At 37.1% G+C, this 22421-nt stretch overlaps 1 protein-coding gene across 4 annotated transcripts in view; it reads right to left on the bottom strand.

The window, feature by feature from the left end:
• Positions 1–22421, bottom strand: part of rpgrip1l (RPGRIP1 like) — a 177296-nt gene that overhangs the window by 32311 nt on the left and 122564 nt on the right. For all 4 annotated transcript variants that reach the window (XM_073069985.1, XM_073069988.1, XM_073069986.1 and 1 more), the window contains one exon: positions 21449–21528. In XM_073069985.1, the coding sequence (XP_072926086.1) occupies positions 21449–21528 (80 nt within the window). The remainder of the gene's footprint in view (positions 1–21448; positions 21529–22421) is intronic.

Raw genomic sequence — 22421 nt, 5'->3', positions numbered from 1 at the left:
AAAAAGATGCTGGGAATCTAAAATAAAAACAGAAAGTCATAGAAATATTCAAAAAGTCATTCAGCAATTGTGGAGAGAGAAGAACAGAATTAATGCTGTCATCTCCCTTAAACATTAAATCAGTGTCCCTCTCCAGACATGCTGCTTGACCTACTGATTATCACCAGTATCTTGTGTTTTGATTACATCATCAAAAAATTTGTTGCTAATCATTTAATGTGGTACCAAGCCAAGTACTCCAGTTTTGTTGGATTTGCTGTCTATATTCTATGCATCAAAGTTTTATTGTGTGGCTGATCAAAACAACATGAGCCAATCATCCTGATTCTTTTTATTCATGAAATCGTCAATGTATACTGAATTCTTAACAGTACCCAGATACTTTAAATAAAAAAGTCAATAATAATTGGCACTGCAAGAACTGATTTTTTTAAAAACAAACTTCTAGCAACAAAAATACATGTTTAAAAGTTGTGCCAAAACAAAGCTTATGATTTCCATATTCCATATACTCTGGCAAAACTTTACCTTATTCCTAGAATCACAGTTAAATAGCTTCTGAATGCATTTGACGATAATCGTTGCTTTAAAACATCTGGAATGCAGTGTTTGAAATGACGGTGGAGGCAGAATCAATAGTACTTGAAAAATGAATTCAATGAACACTTGAAAAGGAAACGTTTGCAGGGCTTTGGCAAAGAGCAGATTGGACTAATTGGAGGGATATTTAAGATAATTGAATGGCTTCATTTCACATGATTGTGTGAAGAGTCAGAGTTCTATTATGTTCAGTTGGTACGGATATATCATTGTTAAAGGCATACATATTAAATTTCAGATTAGAATGTGTTTCCATTTGAACATCTGAAAATATAAGATTGTAATCAGAGGTAATACTAGCATTTCAACTCTTCAAAAAATGTTAGAACCTGAAGTAATCACACAAGAATAGTTAATTCCATTAGAGCTCACCAGCGATAATGATTACCAAACCAAATCACTTGCCATAGATCTTTGATCTTTACTAATCCTGGGGAACAACAGTATTTTGGAGGGAATATCCACCAATTTTGAAAGCAGCAGAACAGGCTAAGGCAGCACACAGGATACTCGCTTTTACTGGTACATGTCTGGCTTATAGAGAAGGGAGGTCATTCCAGAACTGTAGGAAACATTAATTAACCCACAATAAGATTACTGAGAACACCGCAGTAAGAATGTGATGACACTAGAGAGGGTGTGGTGGAAATTTATGAGGATGTTGAGAGGGCTGAAAAATTAGTTATGGAGAGTGGCTGTTTAGCCTGGATTATTTTCTTTGGAACAAAACAGACCGTAAGAAGTATTTCTGTTATTTTCTGCTTTTATTTCAGATTCCAGAACTTGTAGTGCTTTGCTTTACATATACTCATAGGAGATTTAACTGAGATGTACTACCGGTATATAAAATTATGAGTGGTCTGACAGATTAAATAGAAAGGATCAATTTTCTTTATCAGAGAGTTCAGTAAATAATGGGCCACAGATTTAAGTTAATTGATTGACGGATTAGAGGCGAGTTGTTAAAGGGGATTGTTTCACAATCTACAAAGAGGACTGGAACTGACTGCCTACAAAGGGTCAAGGTGACATCAAATTAAGAAAGTACCAAGATGATCAGTTGAAGAGCCATAACCTGCAGGGCTGCAGACAAGGAGCCAAGAGGTAGAAGTAATTTATACATTTTTGGCCAGAATGCACACAATTGGCTGATGAATTTCCTCTGTTCTCTATGATTCTATTGTATGACTTCTATCAATGGTGGTCCAAGTGCCAAGTAAGATATTCAGCAATAGAAGGAAGATAGAAATTACGCTGAATGGAAAATGTTCCTTTATATTTAGTCATCTATTGCAAGATCAGTATTTATCCTTGAGAAAGCTGTGGGGAACTGACTTCTTGAAATGCTAAATCCTTTAAGATGCAAGTACATCATATTATCTACTAATAACTTGTATATTAAATCAGCAATGCTGACATCTAAACAGTAAAGTTGCATGCATCAGGCAAATTATTATCACTCTGAACAAAATAAGTGGTTGCTGATTTAACCTAAAACCAACTGAAATTCAGGTTTATTTCTGGCACCAATCAGACGTAAAGAACACATCCACATGATTTCAGTTTCACAAATTCAAGGGATTGTTATTTCTGACACACAATTTTGAGATTATATAGACAAAATACTTTTCTAAACCAAAATGCTATTCCTTAGAAGTTGGCCCCTATAGAAACATGATGGATGTTTTCAATAAATTCACAAAGTATATGAACTTAGAGAAAGCAAAACAGCTTTCAATTAAATCTGTCAAATATTCATGTTTAATTTCAAACAATACCTACACACATATTGTGTAATTCTGATAACATGAAAACACATTGATAATTACTCAGATTATTGGATTCATCTAAAGCACCAAGATATTTTCATGACTGCTTTTTGAGCAAGGCATCAACTATGAGCTACAAACTAAAGATCTATCATAAGGGCAGAATAATGTGATATGAAGCAATTTAAATAACTTGTTCAGTTAAAATGACTTTAAATAAGAAACCATTTGCTTGTAATGTTGAGGACAGGTAGAATAGCTGCAGTGGAAATGCTTTGCAAGATTTACTCCCATAATAGGTTTTGTTTTCTAGTAATGATGTTGGTTTATTCTAGAGATTATGTTAATCTTAATAAAGATGAGTCCAAATCAGTAAAAATGAAAAAGGACATTTCTAGATGGTTTGCTGCATATATTAAAGCGGTTACTGGCTCAAATAAGAAAGGACATTTAAATTTTCATCGATATGTCTGCATTAATGGAATCCCTCATTCACTGGTTCAGTCACAAAAGTTTAAAAGTAATCAGCATTACCTAAAAAGTTCTACTGAATTCAAAATATGATCCTTTTTATATTTTTTATTGCAGTTGATAGTTATTCCACTTGAATATCTCTCTGCACAATTTGCAGGCTAAGATCAACTGCACAACACTTTCCAATAATATTATTTAGTCCTAACCAAATAGTTTATAACATTTCATGTGCTTTCTAGCATAGAGAATATAACAAAGAAGAATAGATCATTTCTGGTTTGGTCTCTCTGTTGAATACTATCGCTGAACAATGGGACAAATGGCTAACTTATTTTCAGGTTTTTGCTTATGTTCTGTGACTATGAGAAACAAATCTGCAGTCCAAAGTGACTCACAATGTTGCGCAATGCTTCATGTAGTTCTGGGTCTACCATTGTTGGAATGATTAAAATAGCTAAGCAAATTGGCTTTACACTTATAAGATTAAAAACGGATAAAATCTTATCCACACCACCTTGGGATAATCCATCATGCTGAATCACTCATTCACGTGGAATCTATCCAATTTTAATTCCATTGATTTCATTTGGGTGGTTTGACCATTTTAATTAATCAATGTCAGCTGTATCTCAGTTAGTAAGAAGTTAAGGGTATACTCACTTTATTATCACTAGCAAGCTAAGGGATTAATCTAGTTCTCAAGGTCTTAAGGGGAGCGGCACCAGATGTACCTAAAGTGCAGCAGCTGTTTAATTGTTATTTTCTTTGCAGTTAACAATTAATTGTCTGCTTTTATTTTTTATATAATTAGTTACATACAAGCTACTGCTTACTATGCTTCCTAGTGGTTATACCAGTATGGTTCTGGAAACTTCTCTTGGTAGTACATTATTTGAATAGGAGCTTTCTCATTGGTTGACTCTTATCTACACATTCAAATGGAATCTTTCTTCCCTATGTAGTACAAAAAAGCTGACCATGAGACAAGTGCCATCTTTTTGCTTCTGTTTCCCTTTGCTTAGCAGACTGCTATCACTGTCCATTTCAATTTTTGTTTGTTCTATCAATACTAATAAAATAATCATGAAGCAACAAGTTGTATGCCTTTTTCCTGACTTCTGAAATAACTTTTGATTAAAGCATCAGAATTCAATAGTGCCATTCATACCTAAAATGCTCCAATCCAGTGATGTAATACATTCATGCAAAACAGCACAAAAAATCTGCATTAGATAGAATTAAGCTAACTCATAATCAACAGATCAAGTAGAAACTCAGCAATCTTACCATATCTAGCCATACATGTCTGTGAACAATTAAATAACTAATGGGAGCCTAAGCCTTCAGAGACAAGCCCTTCTTCAAAGATGGCAAGGCCCACATGTGAGAATTAAAACCAAATATTTTCAACTATGCTTAGCTAATATTGCAAGTACAATGTTCATAATACATCTTGGCTTTTTATCTTCATAGAAGTCAGTCTTCCGCCAATTTGAGTTACTCCACATGATATTAAGAAAGAGCTGAAGTACTGGAAACAAACAAATGAAGCCGTAGGAGTCGTCTATATCCCTGCTGAAGTACGGAAAGTTTGTACTCCAGAACTAGCTACACTTCTAGCCAAGTAGCTGCAGAACAGTTAAAATTCTGGTTCTATCAAACATGTGGAAAAATGTTCGCATATGATCTGTTCACATAAAGTATGACAGATCCAATCTGGCTAATTACCTCTCAAGTTCAAGTTCAAATTTAATTGTCATTCAACCATATTCATGAATACAGCCAAACAAAACAGCATTCTTCAGGGGCCAAGGTGCAAAACACAGTACCAATAGTCACACATAGCACAGTTGTAATAGCAAAAAACAGTCATGAAAAATAATATAGCCCAAATCCCTGAGTGGCATGGCCTGTAAATTGATGGTGCATGAAGCTACGTTTCCCAAAGAACAAGTACGTAGCAGCTCCTCATCATGCGCTAGTGCTGCCAGAGTTGAACACTTACCTTCTACCGAATGAACGCTGGAGAGCAGCACTGACTGGAGGAGCCAGCCTCTAACCCTGCACAGATTCTAGCATGCCTCTGCTCTCCCTGACACTGTCTCCAGCGTCTCTCCAGGAGAGCTGCAACAGCTGACACGGTAACTTGGGGGACCGGTCTGCACAACAACTGAGGCAATGCAGCTCCCTCACTGTTGGTCTCACCAATGAACTACTGAACTGGACTTGTAATATTCTATATTACCAATGCCCAAAAGGGTCTTGTGTAACATGGTATGCAAATAGTTCAGCTCCATCGCTATCCAGCAACTTGGATCCTGTTAAGTAAAGGAGTTAAGAAGAGGAGCAATTAGGGGAGAGGTGGAAGAGGGAGGAAAAAAAGGAAATGGGAGCTTTACCAGAAATTGGAAAACTTGACATTCATGCTATTGGGTTGTAGTTTGCCTAAGCTGAATATAAAGTGTTGCTTCTCCAGTTTGCATTGGGTCTCAATCTGGCAATGGACCTGCAGTACTTGATGTTCTTAATATCTAGCAGTGTCTTGTGATTGTGAAAAAGACACACAGGATGAAAAATTATTCCTTTGGTTGGTCCTGGAGAGGCTTTTGTGACCATGTGCGCTGTCATCTTACTACAGAAAGCCCAATTAGTCTGCTTTCATTTACAGTGATATCATGTAGTATCTACTCATCAATATCTTGCACCAGCAAGGCAACATTTGACTAAGTGATGCCTTGATAAAAGTGAAGCCAACGGGTATTAAAAGAATAACACTCCAGTGGGTGGAGTGTGATGTTGTGCATGTCATGAGTCAATCATTTTCAACTGTTTGACGATAAAGTAAGATAAAGAAAAGGTGATTTCTTTTCCATTTAACTCCTCAGCAAATGAAGTAGTCTATGATTGCATGCAACAAGAGCAAGACAACATTCAGGCAAGTAAAAATCATAACATAAGGAGGTTAGGCAATGGCCATGTTTAACACAGAAAGTCTTTGACAATCAATTGTATTACTAGCTTCAAATTGCTTGCTATCAACACTTCAGGGATCACCCACCATTGAACAGAACCTCAGCCAGGCAAGCTGCATAAATAAGGTGGACACACAGGCGACACAAGACACAGATGCTGGAATTTGGAGCAAAAAACAACATGCTAGAGGAACACAGAGGGTCATGCAGCATCTGTGGGAGTAAAAAAAAACTTGATGTTTTGAATTGATAAGCAGAAACACAAAGCACTAAAGCACTACCAGAGCTAGATTCTGATCAGTAAAGGAGTTGAGAAGAAGAGCTATTAGGGGAGAGGTGGAAGTGGGAAAAAAAGGAAATAGGAGCTTTACCAGAAATTGGAAAATTGGGTTGTAGTCTACTTAAGCTGAATGTAAAGTGTTGCTCCTCTAGTTTGCATTGGGTCTCATTCTGGCAGTAGAGAAGGCCGAGAATGGACAGGCAGCTGAAACAATCTGGAACTAGGTCAGGATGGTCATTGTAGACTGAGCATAGATTGCTGAGTCTGTGCTTAGTGATGCCAATATACAGGAGGCCTTATTGGGATCACCAAATGCAGTAGACAAGGTTGGATGAGATACATGTAAACCTTTGTCTCACCTAGAAGTATTGTTTAGGTCCCTGGATAAGTGCAAGGGAAGAGGTGTAGGGACAAGTGTTGTATCGACTGCGAGGATTGGGAAAGTGCCGGGGTAAGAGAGATGGATGTGTTGGGCTGAGCGTACCAGGGAGTCACGGAGGGTGTTTTCAATGTGGAAGGCAGAAAGGGATAGGGAGAAGAAGATATGGCTAGTGATGCGATGTTGCTGTAACTGGTGGAAATAACAAAGGATGGCACGCAGGATGTGGATATTCATAGGGTCAAAGGTAAGAACCAGCAGAAATCTATCTTTGTTCTGTCTGTGAGGAGGTGGAGTGAGAGCAGAAGTACAAGAAACAGAGGAGATGTGAGATTGGACTCTATTAAACACAGCAAAAGGGAAGCCATGCTTCCTGGAAAAGTCAAATGTCCTGAAAAGAAAACCTCATCTTGATAGCAGATGTGGTGGAGGCAGAGAAAATGAAAGAAAGGAATGATATTCTTCTATGAGACAAAGTGGGAAGAAATGTAGATCTGGTAACCTTATAGTAAACATCAGCAGATAGTTTGTCTCCTGAGATAGAGACAGAGATATAGAAAAGGGAGAGGAGTATCAAAAATGGTCCACGTAAATAAGGAGATAAGGGCAGAAGCTGGATATCCTGAGGCTCACTTCCTGATACACATAACCTTCTCCACCTTCTGTAAGTGCAAGTCAAGAGTATGATGGAAAATCTTTAAGAAACAACACTATCCAGGGAAAAAGGAGCCCAGTATCTCATTAACCACCTAAGAACACTCATTCATTCCATGACTGGCACACACTGGCTGGGAGAGGTTTCATTTACAAATTACTCATTATCTTTTCAACAACACTTCTACAATGAGCTCTACCACCAAGAAGGACAGGGATTTCAGGTGCACACAAACTTCATCACCTACAAACTTTACACCATTCCAAGTTAGATATACATCAACTTTCTTTCATCATCGCTGGGGCTAATTCCTGGAACTCCATTCTCACTTCCATTGTGGAAACACCTTGATCAGAAATGCTGCAGCACTTCAAAGTGGTGACTTATCATTTCAAAAGACAGTTATTATAGTTTAAAAAAGTTGTCAAAGCAGAAAATAACACAAAATCTAAGCAGATTACCGGTAGGTGTCATCTGTGGTAAGCAAAGCAGTTAGCACTTCAGGTAGGTGACACTTCTCTTGACCAACAGACCACAATCAGTAAGGATAGGCAGCAATAATTTTGCTATGATTTTTTCCCAGCATTGGTGCCCCACAAGGCTGTAAGCTTATCCTCTTATTCTACTCCCTGTACACTCAGTCTGTGTGGTCAGATTGTGATCAAAATCCATTTACAAGTTTGCAGATGATACCACCATAGTGGGCCTTATCTCATATAACAGTGAGTCAGAGGACCGGAAGGGGACAGAGAGCTCAATGATATGGTGTCATGACAACAACCTTTCCTTCGATGTCAGCAAAACAAAAAAGCTGCTCATTGACTTCAGGAAAGGAGGCAATGCACATGTGTCTGTCTTAATGGATGGTGTTGAGTTTGAGAGTGTTGAGAGCTTCAAGTTCCTTGGAGAGAACATCACCAACAGCCTGTCCTGGTCCAACCACGTAGATGTCATGGCCAAGAAAAATTCAGCAATGCCTCAACCTCCTCAGGTAGCTAAAGAAATTTGGAAAGTCCCTGTCAACCCTCAACAATTTTTACTGATGCCTCATAGAAAACATCTTATTTGGATGCATCATGGCATCCTGAGACCACATGAAGCTGCAGAAAGATCTGGACACAGCTCAGCACATTATAGAAACCAGCCCCCTCTCCATGGCCTCAGTAAAATAGTCAACTTAATGAAAATTTTCACTCACAAAAACATTCTCTTTTCGCCCTCTCCCATCGCGTAGAAGATATAAATACCCGAAATAACGAACTGTACCACCAGATTCAAGGACAGCTTTGAGGACAGCTTAAAGCTTTGACAGCCTTAAGACTATTCAATGGTTCCCTTGTGCAGTAAGATGGACCGTGGAGCAAATCAAGAAAACCTCTGGAATGTAATAACTGCTTTAATAATTCACTGCTAATGTAATAACTTCTTTGTAATGTTTCACTGCTAAGGCTAATGTAATGGTTTCTCTGTAATGTTCACTGCTGAAGTAACGGTTTCTCTGTAGCAGCAATGTTTGGGTTATGGCTGGATATAACAGGACTGTGGTATGCATGTTAGCCAATCAGAGATTGTTGCTCTGTCTTGTGAATCTGGAAGGATGTATTTTTGTCGAGGAGAGATGAAGAGGGAAGTTGCGTGTGGAGAGAGCTGGTAGACCACTGGATGGAGTGGACTGGGACGTGAAGGTCCGAAGGTCGGCAATGCTCGGAGGAGACTGATGGGGGAAGAATGACTGCTGAATGAGCTCCAACGTGAACTTCAGACTTTTCCTTGAATTGGGCCTTCTATGTTATTTTCATTACTAACCCTATATTCAGATTAAGATTCATAAAGTTCAATAATTTAATTGCATATGGTGTACTGTCTGATCTTTTGCGTTGTAGGTTTGTAACTGGGCGGTACATTACACAGCATCCACACAAACGTGATTTCCCAGCTAGGCAGGCCAAAGGCTGTTTACCCTAGACGGACACGAGCTGGGCGAGCCTGTGGGTTACACTTCCTTGCTAAAAAGATATGTACTTATAACCTCAATAATATTTATACTTTGGGTAGCATAATTTTTTAGTTATAAAAATAATCTTACTACCAGCAGTATTTTAATCACAGAATATATCACATTGTATCCAGTTTCTCCTTTAAACATTCACTACTGTAAAAATCTCCTTAATCTAAGACCTGGTTATATGCAAACTCAAGTATACATATGATATACTCTTGAACTGTTTAATCTCAAAATTTTTCATTTCCTATTGTGTGAAGTCAGTCTCTCTACAACTACAGCTTCTAATTAAATTAAATCAGATGTAATAAAGAAGGCCATGAGTGCAAATAAAAATATTCACCTTAGAGCAAACACGAGGAAATCTGCAGATGCTGGAAATTCAAACAACATACACAAAATGCATCTATAAGGAGAAGCACTGTCGACGAAGGGTCTCGGCCCAAAACGTCAACAGTGTTTCTCCTTATAGATGCTTCCTGGCCTGCTGTGTTCCACCAGCATTTTGTGTGTGATATTCACCTTAGGTCGAGTTTTCTTTAAAAGTGTGCCTTATATAAAGCATGATGAAAAGCTGATGCTTCAAAATATTTATGTTTAATGCTTTACAGTATATGGCTGTCAATTTTGTAAATAAATAGTATATGCTCTTAATTTATAGTGTCTATCTATCACTAGTTTCTAAAAAGTAATTATGAGCATCTGATATAAATACAGTGCACAATGTGACTGATATCCATCATTTGGTCTAGTTAAAGCACAAATCATACAAACTGCCCTCACAGATGTAAACAGCAATGAGTAGTAATAAATTCTGAAGAGTTATACCTATGATGTTAAATAAATATATGGCATCAATTAAAATTTCTGAGAAAATAATTTTGGTTCAACTAAGTGTTTGCTGTTCTGTATGATTTTATTCTGCATATCCAATTTCTTACAACAAATCACCTTTTGCTAAAATTTAGTCCCATTGGGTTCCAATTAAATTAATTTACAGAATGGAATTTCTTATTTATCATGTACACTGAGACCACTGAATTTGGTCTATTTTCTTCATTCAATGGCTAACTACTAACATTTGTGTCATATTCCTCCCTCTCATTTGTTATTTTCTGCTTAAGTTATTCACTTTATTTTTGCACAAAACATAAAAGCCACCACATTGCTGAAAAATATTGACGCTCCACTTGATTAAATTTAAAGAATGGGGTCTTCCACCTTCAACAGTCCCATAACATGAGTTTACTCTTTATGGCACAAGCTGCAGATAATATTGTTCCCAAAGAAGAAAAGTTTTTTTTATGGCCTAGTAGCAAAAATCACATTGCGAAAAGACTAAGACGACTCCAATCCCATTAAACTTACAATGTCCTTCTACCTGACACACAGGAACTGGTGGCACACTGGGATTTCATGGTTTAGTTGAACAACAGTTTCATGAAGCTGCTTCATAAAGATTCATCTCCAAAAAACTCTCCACTGGACAGGGATTAATTCACAAGAGGGGAATACAGTTGAACCTTTGTCACCTCCAATCTAGAAACAGGAAATCTGCAGCTGTAGTCACTGAGTTACAGGGAGAGCCAACCTTGGACAACTAAGGAAATAAAAGAAGGCATCAAACTAAAAAGCTCATGCATACAAAATACCATTAAGCGAGCAATAAAGTAAGGGAAGACAATATGAAAATAAACTAGCACAAAATATAAAAACAGATAGTAAAAGTTTTTATAATTATATAAAGCAGAAAAGCGTGGCTAAAGTGAATGTAGGTCCCTTGGTGGACGAGAAATGGCAGAAGCTTTGAATGACTATTTTGTGTTGGTCTTCATGGTGGAGGACACATCTAATATGCCAAAGAGAGATGTTATGGATGCGATGGGAGGTGAGGACTTTGATACAATAGCTATCACTAAAGAGGTAGTGGATCTGAAGATAGTTAAGTCCCCTGGTCCTGATGGAATGCATCCCAGGGTACTGAAAGAAATGACAGAAGCTATAGTAGAGGCTTTGGTGATAATTTACCAAAATTCTCTGGACTCTGGGCAGGTCCCGATGGATTGGAAGAGAGCGAATGTCACACCACAGTTCAAAAAAGGATGTAGGCAAAAGGCAGGTAATTATAGCCCAGTTAGTATAAAATCTGTAGTTGGGGAAAAAGCTTGTAGCTATCATTAAAGAAAAAATAGCGAGGCATCTGGAAAGAAATGGATCCATCAGGCAGATGCAGCATAAATTCAGCAAAGGCAGGTCCTGCTTGACAAACTTACTGGAGTTTTTTCAGGATATAACGAGTGCAGTGGATAGAGGAGAACAGATGGACGTTATTTAATTGGACTTCCAGAAGGTGGAATAGGGTGCTGCATAAAAGATTATTCATAAGGATGCAAAGAGTTGGGGGTGATGTATTAGCATGAATAGATGAATAGAGGATTGGTTAATCAATAGAAAGCAGAGAGTTGGGATACATGGGTGTTATTCTGGTTGGCAATCAGTGGCAACTGGTGTGCTGTAGGGGTTGGTGCTGGGCCCGCAACTGTTCATGGTATACATTAATTATCTGGAAGAGGGGACCTAGTGTAGTGTATCTAAGTTTGCTGATGATACTAAATTGAGTGGAAAAGCAAATAGTGCAGATGATACAGAGAGTCTGTGGAGAGATGTAGATAGCTTAAGTGCGTGGGCAAGGGTCTGACAGATGGAATATAATGTTGGTAAATATGAGGTCATCCATTTTGAAAGGAAAAATGGAAGAGCAGATTATTATCTAAGTGCTAAGAAATTGCAGCATGCCGTTGTGCGGAAGGACTTGGGAGTGCTTGAGCATGAATCACAAAAGTTTGGTTTGCAGGTGCAGCAGGATATCAAGAAGGCAAATGGGATGTTGGCCTCCATTGCTAGAGGGATTGAATTTAAGAACAGGGAGGTTATGTTGCCCCTGTATAGGGTACAGTGAGGCCACATCTGGAGAACTACATGCAGTTCTGGTCTCCTTACTTGAGGAAGGATATACTGGCTTTGGAGGCAGTGTAGAAGAGGTTCACCAGGTTGATTCCAGAGATGAGGGGGTTAGACTATGAGGAGAGATTGAGTTGTCTGGAATGGTACTCGCTGGAATTCAAAGAATGAGATGGGATTTTATAGAATTATATAAAATTATGAGAGAGATAAATAAGATGGAGGCAGGTAAGTTGTTTCCACTGATGAGAGAGACTAACTAGAGGACATAGCCTCAAAATTTGCAGGAGTAGATTTAGGACAGAGATGAGGAGGAACTGCTTGTCCCAGAGGATGGTGAATCTGTGGAATTCTTTGCCCAATGAAGCAGTGGAGGCTACCTCAGTAAATATATTTAAGACAAGGTTGGATAGATTTTTCCATCGTAGGGGTAGTAAGGGTTATGGGAAAAAGGCAGGTAGGTGGAGAGGAGTCCATGGCCAGATCAGCCCTGATCTTATTGAATGGAAGCGCGGGCTTGATGGGCCAGGTGGCCAACTCTTGCTCCTATTTCTTATGTTCTTATGTCAGCATTGTCTGTGTGCCTGACAACAGGCACATTACTAGGAGTTCCAACATATGATTCATGGGGATGGGAGGAGTAGGAAGGGGTGGGGAGAGTAGGTGGATGCAGAAAAAATATCACGTTTGTACTCAATGATTTTTCAAATAACTATTTTCCTCATCGACTCAAGAGAAACTCTGAACCAAGAATGCTCAAACTGCAGATAAGCATCCAGGAAGGCTTTGATGAATTTGAATCTTTCCAACAGGAGGAAGCAGAGACCAAGCAGAAAAACAAAGAAAGCATAACATAATCCCAAACAATTTATTGATGCTTCGCAGGCCTTACAAGGCATTTCACAATCCACAGAACTATGCTGAAAATAAGTCATCCAATATCCTGAAGGGCCAGTTAAGTAGATGAAGATGACACCTTTCAGAAGTTACAATAGTGAAAATTAAATTTTCTGTGGATCCAGAACTGCACAATCATAATAGATAATTTTGTAGATCATCTGTTATGATAGTTTAAAGCAGAATTCTAACTAATTGTAAGGAATATATAACAACACCAGAGTAACATGACAAGTGTATTAAACAGTGGGGAAAGAAGCTTAGGGTTGTGTCTCTGGGTCAAATAAAACCAAAGAAACTTGCTGGTTAATATCTGTCACCATCTCCAACTGATGAATGTCCACTTTTCATGGGAATTCAACATAGCTTTTCAAAACGTGATTTGACTGACTAGATTTGACAGACTAGATCTTGACGGAGTCACCACTTAAGGCATATCTCGCTCACTCTCTGCATTTTGAAATAAGATAATCAGGGCTGAGTGTCAAGTAAGCATCAAGAGATGGTATATAGAGAATACTCTGGCTATTTGACAGAAAGTGAAGCTGGGTGCAGCGGACAGAACCTCCTCTTTTGTTAAATGCTGGAGAGCAAAAGGCCTGGCTGCAGGACCACACACACTTTGCATGGGTGGCATCCCAAGTGCAATCCCATTCACTTCACTAGGGATGCTGAACTTGTTTGAACAGGCATGTGAAGATAGGTAGTTTGCTCTTATTTTTATATATTTTACATTATACAATTATTGATTTATTTATAGCACAAATGTGTTTTAAATAGATTAATTTTATGTTTTATTTTAAATTATTTAATTGCTTATTTTGTATTGTTTTTAAATATTTCCGCGTGTCAGAGATATTTTAGTTTAAGTTCAAAGGTTTTTGAAACAGCCAATTGTCCAAATGCTGTCAGGGTCATATGTGGGTGGGGCCTCAGGACTGACTGCCTGAGGCTGCTTGCAGACCACTCTGCTTTGGAGGACAATCATGGCAGCACAAATGAACTCATAGGGCCACTAAAAGTGCTGATATGGGAACAGTATGGATTGCCGACACCAACAGCAAGCCGGATTGCACACAATCTCATCCATGGGAATTGAGTACTAATTACCCTTTGCAACGCCAGGTAATCTGAGAGAGACTGGGTTCTGCCATAGGGCTTTATGTGGTGCCCAGCAACAGAGGGTTGTGACAGATGCTGAACCATCTGTTACTAAATGGCTCTCACAATTCTGACATTGCCTTTTTGTAAGTTCAAAACCTCTGAAGTTTTAGTGAATAAAACAATGCAATCAAGATAACAACCAATGACAAAATTGGCCAGTAAAAATGCTGAAAGCAATTCGCTATGCTGGTAGCATTAAATTACTATTTAGAAAATTCTCTATCCAACATGGTTTACTCTTTTCCATGCTTCAGTAAAAATTATAAAACCCAAGTTCAAACTGAACATTGTTACCCAAAATTACAACAGAGACCACATATTTTAAGAGTGTGTATTATACACTTTTGGGATTGTGCCTTGCTTGGGCAAACAAGCTAAGCAGTGACACAGAAGCAAATTATTGCATTTGCTGGAAATTAGAAATAAAACCAATAATTGCTGGAAACAGCCAGAAAAGCAGCATTAACGTTTCAGGTTGATGACTTTTTAATCATAAGCATTATCCCAATAACACAATATCTTTCAAAATAGTGGATCAATAATTTTCTGCTAGCCAATCTTTGCATCACTAGTTTGTAAACTAGCTGGATTAATAGGCAATCCGAGTTGACAAAGAATTTACAAATGGTCACTAATTCCTTTGATGGAATATTGTGCACAAAACAATAGACAAGCCTAATACTGAAAATGCAATATCTATGAAACATGGAGAATTGGATCCAACAAAGAAAATGGATAGTATGCACAGGTTAGTTGTAGCCTTGGCCAGTATCCTTTGCACCTTTTGGATCTGGCTTTCTTGTTTTAGCTTAAACAAAAGATACTCTAAATATCTAGCAGATGTTTGAGTAGTGTTCCACTATCAGTTCATTAAAGCTACGTACAGCATCACTCCTCATTTAAATATCCTTTTCTTTCATCCTATCACTACTGTTGTGTTGGTCTTTGCTGTATTGTTCACTTTCTGTACAACTTGACACTGCTGATGAAAAGAAATCAAACTGAAGTGTCATTCTTTTTCTCTTTCCACCATATATGTGATCTGGACTATTGCGTATGTCCACGTCTGAATCATCTCTAACACAAGAAAGTCTGTAAATGCTGGAAATCCAAAGCAATGCACACAAAATGCTGGAGGAACTCAACAGGCCAGGAGCAACTATGGAAAAGTGTAAACAGTCGATGTTACGGGCAGAGACTCTTCATCAGACCCCTTGTCATTGCTGTAATCCTGTTCTTTTAAGATGTTTGCAGAAGGCAAATATTAACCTCTGCAGAATATTATTTCAGCTTTTTTCACTTAATTTCAATATTCAGATTTTAAATTTAAATATGGTTATTCTGATATTATTGTCTGCACTAATTATTTAAAAATAATCTAATTTTCCCCGTCACCAGAAACCCTGCTGATGGCCATTCCTCCATGACCTCTATCACTTTATCAATTCACTGGCTTGGTACAAGATTAAGTTTTTCTTTTGAACAGATTGATAGAAATTAAACTGAACGGAATAACTAGGATATTATCTCGTGGCAGCAATATCCATTTTTCCTATGGTCTCTTTCTGGTTTCTTTGGATTGTTTGCTTACATTAATTGACATCACACCCTGGAACCAGCTCTCCTTCTTGCATGATAAAGTCTTTGCCAATTGGTGTTTCAACTTGCCTCCTGAAATTTGCCAAAATTTTTATTAGATTGTTAAAAAGCTGAAGGGCGCTGATTATCATATATACCACAGAACAGAGCTGTCACTTTGCTGGAAGAACTATTCAGTTATCCCTAGACTGAAGGCACAAAATTTCATCCAAAAATAGCAATGCAAATTTCTGCACCTTTTGAGTGCAAACTGTATCTACAAGGTACTGACAATGACACAACTTCAAAGAGATAAATTTGAATCGGACCTCAACTAATATACACACTTCAACCTTCCTTCAGGGAATGTTTGCCACAGTCAGTTAAGTTGTTTGAAATAAAAAAAGGGATGAATGGAAAGGAGTTTCTGTATATCCCTTGGGGAACTATAGAAGTACAATTCATTAGGAAATAAAAGTCAATTTCAATAAGAGTCATCTAGCAAAGAAAAACTGAAACATCTAATTTTAATTAGAGTTGATGTAGCTGATATCAACATGTAAATTTGCACAGAGCTTGGTGTAACATTGCACCATTACTACCATAACTATTACAACAATTTCTATGACAGTGACTGAGTTTGAACCATCAAGATGATTTAATTTACAGAAGGTTAATCAAGATAGCTGACTTTAATCAATACAAGTTTTATTTATGTGATGATGTGAATTAAGAAGAAAAAAACAATGCAAACTTTAATCGGGTTTACTTGAACATAATAGTCGTAGCTAATCTGAATAGAACCTGCAGTTACCAACTCTCATAGAACTTTACTCCTGGTCCTTGACGATTCTAGAAGTTAATCTCATCTTTCACTATCTTATATTTAAAAGCAAATTTTTGTGTTGGCTCATTTTCAAAATTTGCCATTAACTTATAATAGTGTTCAGCTGTAAGCTTTGATAATCACTTGTGGCTGAACCCAAAAGGTATTGTAATATTCTATAGAAGAAATGAATCCCAAAATAAACCACTATGACATTGCTTACTTCATTCTTTTCCATTTTCACTTTTCCTCCTGACTACATGATTAAACAACTCTCATAAAGATAATAATATCTTCACAATCTATCATCTAATTTCATATTTTGCATCATCTTGGGGAGCATTTAACTTCAGTTATGTGTCTGATAGGATTTCAGCACTGACATTTAATTTCACACATTAGTTACGTATTTTGTTGACTTGTTATTGTCTCATGAACTGAGGTACAGTGAAAAACTTATTTTTCATTCCATTCATACATATAATTTCATTAAACTCTAGTTTAAACTAGAGATGCAGGAGAATGGGAACCAGAGTACCAGGGCAGCTAGTGGAGTGGTTGCGGGGCAAATAAATGTTAAGCCTACACACAAAGACAGGAACAGAAAGGTTGAGCATGGTAGGACTAATGTTCTGAGTTCCATCTATTTTGTTGCAAGGTATATTGTAGGTAAGGCAGATGAGCTGAGAGCATGGATCAGTACATGAATTTATGATATTGTTGACCTTAGTGAGACTTGGTTGCAGGAGGGGAGGTGTGGCAGATGTGGTGAAGGAGAATCCCAAGGGATTCTACAGATATATTAAGGGAAAAGGATAGCAAGGGACAAAATTAGTCCACTTGAAGATCAGCATGGTCATCTATGCATGGAGCTGATATAGTGCAGATCTTATATTGATTTTTTGCATCTGTATTTACTCAGAAGATAGATCCAGAATCTACAGAACTGAGACAAAACAGCAGTGAGATCATTGACCTTACACAGATTGCAGAAGAGGAAGTGCAGCTGTCTTGGGGCAAATTAGTATGGATAAGGCCCCAGCATCTGACAAGGTGTCCCCTTGGACCTTGTCAGAGGCTAGTGCAGAAATTGTGGGGGTCCTGGCAGAGATATTTAAAACATACTTAGCCATGGTTGAGGTGCTGGAGGATTGGATGATAGCTAATGTTGTTGCATTGTTCAAGAAAGGCTCAAAGCATAAACTGGGAAATTATAGGCTGGTGAGCCTAACGTCAATTTTGGGTAAATTATTTGAAAGTGTTCTATGGGACAGGATATATAAGTATTTGGATAGACTGTGCCTGATCAGTTATAGTCAACATGGCTCTGTGTTTGGTAGGTCATGTCTAACCTATCTTATACATTTTTTTCAAGGAGGTTACCAGTTGACGAAGGAAAGGCGGTGGATGTTGTCTACATGAACTTCAACAAGGACTTTGACAAAGTCCCACATGGGAGGTTGGTCCAGAAGGTTCAATCACTTGGCATTCACGATGAAGTGGTAAATTGGGTTCAACACTGGCTGAATGGGAGAAGCCAGGGTGGTTGTAGACAGTTGTCTCTCTGGCTGGAGGCTTGTGACTAGTGGTGTGCCAAAGGGATTGGTGCTGGGTCTTTTGCTTTTTGTCATCTATATTAATTAATTAGATGATATTATGGTAAACTGTATCAGTAAGGTGCAGATGACATCAAGATTGGGGGTATAGTAGACAGCAAGGAAGGCTATCAAGCAGATGGAATTTAATGCAGATAAGTGTGAGGTGTTGCACTTTGGGAGGACAAACCAGGGTAGGATCAGACATGAATTGAACATAATGCTGGGACTGATTGGGTGGCTGTTCAGATTAGTGTAGACTGGACTTCAAGATCTATTCGAAGGCTACTGCTTGCATCAATTACTAGCAAGTTAGCGCTTTAAACCTATTTCATGAAAAGAAATGATTTCATAGCAGAAATTTTGATAATCCATGTTCACTAACAAATGTGCATCAAAGATTGCAAATTGATATATTTAGTTATAATGTGAAAATAAAATTAATACATTGATAGATGCTTGCAAGTCATAACACTATTGAAAATGCTTACGTGTGTGCGTGTGTAAGAGAGTGAGAGTGAGTGAGTGAGACAGAGAGAGAGAGAGAGAGAGAGAGAGAGAGAATGAGAATGATTTACAAGCATATCTTTTATCTTTTTGAGCGTAGACCAAAATCAACAATGTTACTTAGGCATGAATAATAAATGTATTTAAAACTGGCAAAAATGATAAAGGATGTCAGATGATCACTGTAGTTATTATAACAGAAAATGGTTTGACACATTGTGAATGAGGAAAAACACACAGTAGTATTCTCAAAAATGCATACTTCATGAATTGTGGAATCTGTGTTTCCAATAAACGTTTTTCCTAATAAATATTACAAAATTGTTAATATATTGTTCGTTACTTCAATTTGAAAATGTGGTGATCAGGCAAAAGGTTAGACAGCTTTTAAGTACTGCCAACAGAATTCATACGTCTGTTTTATATCTATTTCTGGGCACTGCACGGAGCTTTTAATCAATGTATTATAGATCAAATTCATAATCTTAACTTCTGATTATTCAAATACATTAAATATTCATAGATAACAGTCCAAATTTTTACATTTTCTTGACTTTCTTCTCCATTAATTATTATGCCTGGAAGCTTTTCAGAGGAAAAGCAGCCATCAGCTTGACTGAACTTGACAAGCTGGCACAACCCAATTACACTACTGCTCAAAAGAGCTTTGATGTAGTGGAAACGAAAAGAGATAGGGGCAAATTGTACAGCACATTATGTTAATGACTTGATTTAATACAAGCACTAAACTTTATGTAGACTGTTAAGGAAGATGCTAACACTAATTACGCCACTTTGGTGAGGAAAGGAGGGGACAAGCATTTCATTCTGACAAAGTGCAGCTCATAAATGTTGTAAATGAAATGAAGTAATCTGTGTTTAATTATACATCACTGGCAGTAAAACTAGACAGGATCTATAGTAAAGCATGGTCTAGAAAACCTGTTGGATTTCTTTTTGATCAAAACATCTAAGAAATAAATCCATGAGGTATAATATTCCAGTGGTATAATACTATAATTGGTACACCACTTTAATTACAATGCTTACCATGAACAGATAGTTGCATTTAAAATCCAATCAGTATGCATTGCAAATTACCATATAATTGAAGATCAGCTGAGTTACTACGTAATTAGAAGATCTACTGGGTTCCACACCTTAAGCATTCCTGGAAGTATATATTTTCATTATCTTGCAGTCAACAGGAGAGTATATAGTCTTTAATCCTATAATTACTCTTTCTATCTGCCAGGATTTTGTCTTGTGATCTCTTGCCTTCCTTAGTTTACAAACTAGTCTACTGAAGGTACAGTCACCTTAATTATATGCATTTCCAATTTATAAAGCATACTTGAATGAACTGCAAACTCAATATTAAAAAGAATTACCAAATGTAAATTTTAGCATTGTAATTTTCTATTTTTACATGCAGATCGAGAGTCCATAATTGAGGACATTTGCTTTTTTTTCCAAGTCAAAATGCAATGCAGGTATAATGACATTCCGTACGCTTTTACTTTGCAATGAAATCAATAATTATTAATTTCAGAATGTCAAGAATTCAAATATTTTAATGCAGAATTTGAAAGTAAATATCTTCTAGTTTCTTCTAGTTAAACAAAATACCTGTCAATATTTGATATTAGTGGTGGCATTTTTTACACTCTGTAGATAACAAAGTAGATTGACAGTGAATTACCCATAGCAATTGCTTAATCTAGCTGGACACATAATGAAATGTTGGGCCTTCTTTACTTAAGGACTGAACAGGGATTGAAAGTCAATCAGGAATGGTTATTGACTTAAGTAACTGGTTATACTACTTGATGCTAGAAATGCAAAAGCATATAAGAGAATAGAACATCATTGAAAAGACATGGCTCAAATGACCTTCTGCACTTAGCCTTGATAAATGAATCAATCAGATGTTTTCAATAAAGGCAGCGTAAACTACTGAGATATGTTCTGTAAATGATAGCTCAATAAGCCATTAAAGTATACAGAATGCATTAGAGGTCAATTTAAGCAAGACCTTTTCATTGATATTTTGAGCTGGCTATGAAATGCAGCAAGTCTTGCAATAGAATGTTCCTTTTAGCTTTCAGCTAGTGCAGATCATTATTGAATGTCAAATGTAGAACCCATAATCAACTCAATTTGAATACTCACTTCAAAAATAAAAATCTTTTCAGCAAATTTAACCCCACTTTCTTTGAAAGATGTAAACACTAATGTTGCTTTTCTTTCAAAATAAATCTACACAGTTAGTTTACACAAGCAATACTGGAATTTGAACTCATCAAATTTTACTTACATTTAAGTGGGACACCAGCAGTTATCAATCATTCTGTGACTATTAATCTAAACTCTCAATGTTGCATTCAGATCTATTGAACTGAAAAATGTCACCTCAAATCTGCAGGATTGCACAACAACTGTAGGAGGAGGTGGAATTATTTTAAATTTGAAAACATGCTAATGCTATGACAAATGAGGATACCATCAACTTGTCGACAAAAAATTACTTTCTTTGCATCTTCGACTGAAAAAATGTGTGTGATGTTGTTAGCATTGCATTTGATGCCATTATTTTCCACCCTCTTGTCATTTTGCATCTTTCTATTTTATTCATTCTCAACTCACTGTTTCCCTTGATCAACAATAAAAATTTCAAGTAACACTCCTTAGTGTTTAACTGATCTGTTCAATATGCCTCACTCAGACATAATATTGCCTTGCATTAGAATTGTTTTCTACATTTCACAGGATGGAATGAAAAGACTAACCTGCTTTATACAGCTTGGCTGCCGACCTGGGACAATACAATCATCGCTGTCTGTTACAGATTCCTCGGTATCATAAACAACTAGGAGAGATAGAAAACTATCTGCTAAAAACTATGGCACTGATGGTCATTCAACAATTTTTAATATGAACAGAAGTTTACAGAATTGTGATAAGGCACATGTTTAATAGTAATTTAAAAATTGAGTAATTTCATAATGTGATTTCTCACATATCTGGTGTTATTTTAAACATTATTTAAAGAACAAAAAACAGTTATATGGATGATAGATGTCTATCCCAATAATTCATATTAATTTTATAAGCTGCTCTTAGCTTTAAATAATACTTGGGTTTATATAATATTTATAAATATACATTTGCATCTGCAAAATACCTCTAAAATCTAACAGTTTCATCAAACACCATGTTTTTCCACCAAGTTACAGGTTGTATATTGGCACAATCTCAGTAGGCTAAATCTATAAAACATATAGTACTGTCAAGAGTACTCAAATTAAGTAAAGAAGTAATTAAATCATCATATTATTTACTAAGAGAACACAGTTTATGCAATATTACATCAATTTCAATTTATGGAGTGCAATAGTTTGTCAAATCAAGGGACCTAAAAAAAATCTCAAGCATCCCAAGAGCAATCTCACATGCAAAGTGAAACAAACTTGAATCACTGAAGGATGCTTCATAGCTGTAGCAGGGCATGAATGCCATCACCTCCTACAAAGTAAAACCAAGCGACATAGATGACAGCAAGGCTTCACTCCCAGATGAGCTCAATGTCTTGTATGCTTGCTTTGACCATCAAAACATGGAAGGACTTTCAAAAACTCACATAGCCCCCAAAGACCCTGTGATTTCAATCTCTGAGGTTGCCGTCAGAGCATTCTTCAGGAGGGTGAATCCACAGAAAGTATCTGACCCAAATGGGGTACCTGGCCGAGTACTAAAGACCTG

The sequence above is a fragment of the Hemitrygon akajei genome, chromosome 17 (genome assembly GCF_048418815.1).
Source record: "Hemitrygon akajei chromosome 17, sHemAka1.3, whole genome shotgun sequence".
Taxonomy (NCBI): Eukaryota; Metazoa; Chordata; class Chondrichthyes; order Myliobatiformes; family Dasyatidae; genus Hemitrygon; species Hemitrygon akajei.
The sequence above is the reverse complement of the archived record's forward strand: the minus strand, read 5'-3'. Positions and strand labels throughout refer to the sequence as shown.